The sequence below is a fragment of the Stegastes partitus genome, unplaced genomic scaffold (genome assembly GCF_000690725.1).
Source record: "Stegastes partitus isolate 25-593 unplaced genomic scaffold, Stegastes_partitus-1.0.2 Scaffold2460, whole genome shotgun sequence".
Classification (NCBI taxonomy): Eukaryota; Metazoa; Chordata; class Actinopteri; family Pomacentridae; genus Stegastes; species Stegastes partitus.
In genome coordinates, this window is record NW_007580191.1 from 27,655 (window position 1) to 32,875 (window position 5,221).

General features: G+C 42.3%; 1 protein-coding gene across 1 annotated transcript in view; it reads right to left on the reverse strand.

Moving 5' to 3' along the window:
• The window catches only part of LOC103375086 (type-2 ice-structuring protein-like), an 11,252-nt gene extending 7,489 nt beyond the window's left edge, over window positions 1–3,763 (reverse strand). The window contains exons 1-6 of the mRNA XM_008305287.1: window positions 3,728–3,763; window positions 3,106–3,117; window positions 2,335–2,438; window positions 1,556–1,690; window positions 1,359–1,467; window positions 1,111–1,206 (exon numbers count right to left, since the gene is read on the reverse strand). Of these exons, the coding sequence (XP_008303509.1) occupies window positions 1,130–1,206; window positions 1,359–1,467; window positions 1,556–1,690; window positions 2,335–2,438; window positions 3,106–3,117; window positions 3,728–3,752 (462 nt within the window). The 5' untranslated portion in view covers window positions 3,753–3,763 and the 3' untranslated portion in view covers window positions 1,111–1,129. The remainder of the gene's footprint in view (window positions 1–1,110; window positions 1,207–1,358; window positions 1,468–1,555; window positions 1,691–2,334; window positions 2,439–3,105; window positions 3,118–3,727) is intronic.
• Window positions 3,764–5,221: the final 1,458 nt, after the last annotated feature.

Sequence of the window (5,221 nt, forward strand, 5' to 3'; positions counted from 1 at the left end):
GACGTGCAGATCGATCCAACGCACGGGTCCAAAACTGAGAAAGTTCTGCTGTTCACATTTTAGAACCGTGTTCATGCAGTCCGTCTGATTGGACAGCACGCAGTGTGACGCGCAGATATATTTTAAATTTGGACCTGACGCCGTCCTTTAACAGAACTTCTTTAAACGTTGTTTTAAAAATCCCTGATACCTTCTGAACCGCCTTCAAGCAGACGGTCACTTGATGCACAAGCGGCGTCTCGACTTTAGATTTTATTTAGTTTTAGCTGCTGTTCAAAGGCGAAGAAGTTTAAATTCCTGAAAGGAAACTTGGTGTGACGATGCACAGGGACACCAGCAAAGTGTTTTTGTGAGAATTTCTTTTATTAATAAAAAGCCCACGAATACATTTCAGTTTGATCACACTGATAGATATAAAAACATGAAGATACATTTTCCTGAGCACTTCAAGCTCTTTGTTAGTTTAGTATCAGTCACTCAGTAACCTTCATGTCTCGCTGCCTTGACGCATTTTGTACAGAATCAAGTGAAGTTAAAGGAGAAGTTGAAAAAAGATTGCTTCACTGTGCTGCATTATCTGCACCGTGTCACTGTCGGATGCTTTGCATGAAGCTGAATCACTGTCGGAGGCCTTCTTTTCCTGTTTTTAACACCTGCATCTTTCATATTGCAACATATGAACCGTTGAAAAAAAATTAAAATGTTTTATTGTAAATCTAAACCAGGGCAGTTTTCTGTTTATTCTTCTGCAGACACTCCCTTCTGCGGACTGGGAGGCATCTTGTCAGACAGCGTTTTGTTTTATCCACAGACGTTAATCCAGAAACGTCGTCTCCTCACCACCTTCTGCACTCATGCATCCCTGAATCATCACACTCCCACCGCCGATGCATTTACTGCGACGGTCCTGATCAGGCTCACGGCAAACATGCTGGACCTCAAGTTCATCATGAATGAAAAAAAATCTTCTTTCAATGCTTAAATGTTTGATTTTTTAAAAAAGTGCAGCTCAGTGTGCAGAATAAAGTGCAGAAAGCATTCAGTGTGCTCTCATCTACAAGACAAGCTGTTTGTGCAGCATTAAGCAGAAATGCAGCTGGAAAATGAGACGTCCGTTTCAGCTCAGCGGCTACATGAGTACGATGCTACAGACGGATGGCAGCTCGGCGTCACAGTGCATGTAATCCAGGCATCCACTTCCTGTTTCTGCAAGATCAAAAGCGCAGGACTTAACTAGTGCAACTCAAATTTAGCTTCTCTAATGATGTGCAATTTAAATATTGCCGAGGAAACAACGTCGCCCTGCAGATCCTGAGTAACTTGCACCATGTTGTTGTTGTCGATGCTGGTGGGTTTACCTGCGAAGGTGAGCTGCAGACAGTGGTGCTCGTTCTTTGCAGACTGTCCGCCACAAAACTGGGTAAACTGATGGACACCTAAAAAATCGCTCCAGGACCAGGAAGGATTCTGTTGGACAAGAAGAAAGATTTTCTGAATGTATGTGAAGTATAAGGAGCATTAAATACCAGATGTTAAGTCGTGATGCTCGGTCTACCTCTGGGGTGTTGTGGCCTCCAACCCACACTTTTCCATGTGATTCCCCAAAGCTTTGCATTTGCTCTCGGATCTCTTTGGCGTGGCCGGCGTCGTACACCGATGCAAGCGTTCCCTCCATGGCCTTACAGTGCTCCTGGAGTGAAATAGCAGAGAAGCCAAAGCAGTTAAATCTGAAGGTAGCGCAGTATGTTCAGGTTTAACTCTGGGTTTTCAGAGCATCACTTCTTCACTCGTGTCTTCTTTTTAGGAAGAGGGGGTTTAGAATCCGTTTGAATCTGCTTCTAGATTCTCTGAGAGGAGAGCTTCAGTTTTCAGTTGCATCCTCTGTACTCCATCTACTGCCCTGTTTTCTCCTCTTTACCGTCACTCCAACCAGTCGATGCAGACGTCTGCCCTCCCTGAGCCTGATTTCTTCTCCTGACTGTCCCCAGATGCTGCTAATCTAAAGGACGCCTTGGATTTGTTGGCATGTTCATGTCTTCCCTCGTTTTCTTGAATTGCAAATAAGCCTGTTCATGAGTTTTAACTATTTTTTTGATGTTTTGATCATTTGACATCACATGTGCTGAACAGGTTGCATTAAAGCTGCTGATTTAGGATTATAGCGCCCTCTTCTGTCCATGTTTGTGATTGGTCACCTGTAGCCAAAGTAGTGACACTCATGAGCCCTTAGCGACACTGGGTTTGTTTAACTTGCTTAGTTGTGCAGGCCTCCGAGCGTGAGGCGTAAATTTAGCGTGAAAACATTCATTCTGAATCAGGAGTCATCGTGGTTACCTCAGCTTGAGTCCAGGTCATGTTTCTTGGAACGTAGAGGAGGCAGCGAGTCCTGTACATGGTCCACCCATAAGGGCACGATAGAGACCAGTCGTCATAATCATCTGAAGACGAACACAGAAGAAAGGTTGACTGTAAATCTCCAGGGCATCCTCAGGATACTTAGAAAGTGAACTTTTTCTCTGTGTTTCTGTTCTGTGACATCGATTATCGAATTGTAGTCCAAGAAAAACGACTTTTTATATCAACACGCTGACTTCGTCTGTACACGATGGAGATTTCAACATCGCCGTTACTGATGTGTACCTCTGTAATTTGTCTATTTTATCGTTAGAGCCAGAATAATTCACATTTTAAGCTTCATTCTAAATCTGGGAACCTCTGTGGAGGTTTGTTTCCCTGATTTCTCAGGATCATTTGTGCCGTCTGGAGGAGGAGCGTCGTATAAACCAAAATGAAGACATGAAGGTGAATATGTCAAGTACTGAAAAATAAAATAAAACAATAAAAATAAAGTTTTGTTGCACTGACTTCCCACTATGGGGCCTCGTTTTTTAATGTAGTAGATTCAAAATGTCAGTTTTTGATTTGACTTTCCAGCAAATACTCAGAACTGGTGGAATAATCAGTGACGCTGCACAGGATGCACTCACCTCTGTTTCATAGCGAGTGTTGGTTATTTACTTCCATCTCTCTCGCTTTAAACAATCCCACAGCTTCACACTGTGTCTGATGACAGATAAAAACTAATCTGATGGAGTTCAGACTCACCTTCTGGAATCACTGGCGTTGTCGGACGTTCCATCGTTGCACCCGGACGAGATGAAGGACAGAAAAGACAGAACGTGTTTGAAAATGAAAACTTATTTTCTCTGGATTTATTTATCTTCCAGGCCCCGCTAGCCGTACAAAATGAAAAACACTGGCTGGTTGAATCCATATAGTTAAACTAGAAGTTTACATACAGCGTTTAAAAAGACACGTAACCTGATTTCTGGCTGATTTCTTTAGATTTTCTCATGTTGTCACAAAAGGAGGCAGTTTGAGGTGTGCTTTAAAATACACCCACAGGTGAGCCTTCAAATAGTTTGAAGAAATTCTCTCTCTCATTATTCTGGCAAATAGAAATAATTTAGGTCATCCCAACTGACGTAAAACAGAAAAGCTTTGTCTGATTTAATGTCAGATAGTGAGAGAAAATAAAGGTCTTCTTATACGGTGTATGTAAACGTGTGGTTACAAGTGTCTATGGGATGTCTCGCTGGTAAATAAAAACAGATTTTTGCTGCTCTTTAGTGACATAAGCCACAGACGCTGCTCATTTAAAATCTATCCAGACGTGTGCCAAGCAGCCAGAGTTGCTGAATGTGGATGTATTTAAATGAACACTCACCAGCAGCTTGGACAAGAGCCAACATGACACCCAGCAGCAAAGACGCCATCCTCATGTCGATGCAGATGTTGGACACGAAGACGACCTTCAGACGGACGCTTCAGAGGTGAGCAGACGACCAGAGCTGCCTTCTGAAGCGGGACTGAGACAAGATCAGGCGCCGCACAGAGACGTGAACGGCAGCTTTATGAAAGCATCCGTCGGATTCCTACAGCAGGAGTTGCAGGGCAGCTTCAGGTTTCTCACGTCACGCTGTTTTTTTTGTGCAGCTGTAGGCGTTGGCCTCGACACGCTCTCGTTCGGCTGCACACCTTAGGAAAGCCCTGAACAAACATACAAACCACATAATGAGTTTTGTTGCAATGAGGCTGATTGTTTTGTGGCTTTTAATTGTCTTTATTCATAAATGTGTTCAAATGTGACACATGAACGTACAGACTTCATTTAACTTTGCTCAAAGAGCAACATTCGTGGCATAAAATGTGTTTTTTTATCGAGATATTTGTGAAATTTTAGATTGATATGTCAAATACTTTGCAAGATTAAAGTCCAAACTAAAATAAAACTATCCATCGAGCCACTTTCAGCAGGTTTTTTCCTCACGTTGAAATTTGAGGCTGTTTGATCGTCTCAGATATTATTAAAGATAAAAACCTGATTTATTTTTGCTGCTGTTTCTCTTCATGCCACTGATTCAGAATCTGTAATATTGGACAAATAGATCAAATTTTCTCTGACTATGGGGTGAAAAATGTAAAAAAAATAAATCAAGCCTTGATGAAAAGCTCCATCTTTGAGAACATATTAAAAAATAAATAAATAAACCTGATGCTGCAGAAGTCACCCGGGGACATGTGTCTGGACCAGACTGCATGTCACAGTCATACACAACATACAGAATCCTTTTTAATGCCAAACACTTGGTCACAAAAATCCAAAACTGGGTTTGACTTTGTCAACCGATCGAGCAGGTTTGACAGGTTGTGCCACAAAAGCAAAATTCTAGATCGTCTGATCCAAGTACAACAAAGAGTTCCAATAAATGCCTTTCAAAATACACCTGAGCAGATATATCAGAGTGTAGAGGTGACCTTTCCTTCTAAATACACAAAACTGTGGCGGTAAAATGTCCTTGACGGCACAACAGGGTGAAAGGATTCAGGGTTTTTCCTTTAATTTGTCGCCCGACTGTGTGTTTTGTATTTGTTGCAGCGAGGTGCCCTTTTACTTTGTCTCCGTCTGGCTTTAACTGCACTGGACTGACCAGTTCCTGTTTGCTTCGTGAGAGTTCTGGAGCTGTAACGTCTGAAGGACAGATCACTGTTTGATTCTTGCTCCGACTCTGAACAGGATCAGGTCTATGAGCTGTTTTTTTTTTCCATTTTCCATTATCCTCTCTATTTGTGTTTTGTTCAGTTACGGTCGCCCTTATTCATGAAGGAGCCGAGTCATGAATGACACATTACATTTAATGTGCGTCGGCTCCAGATATCT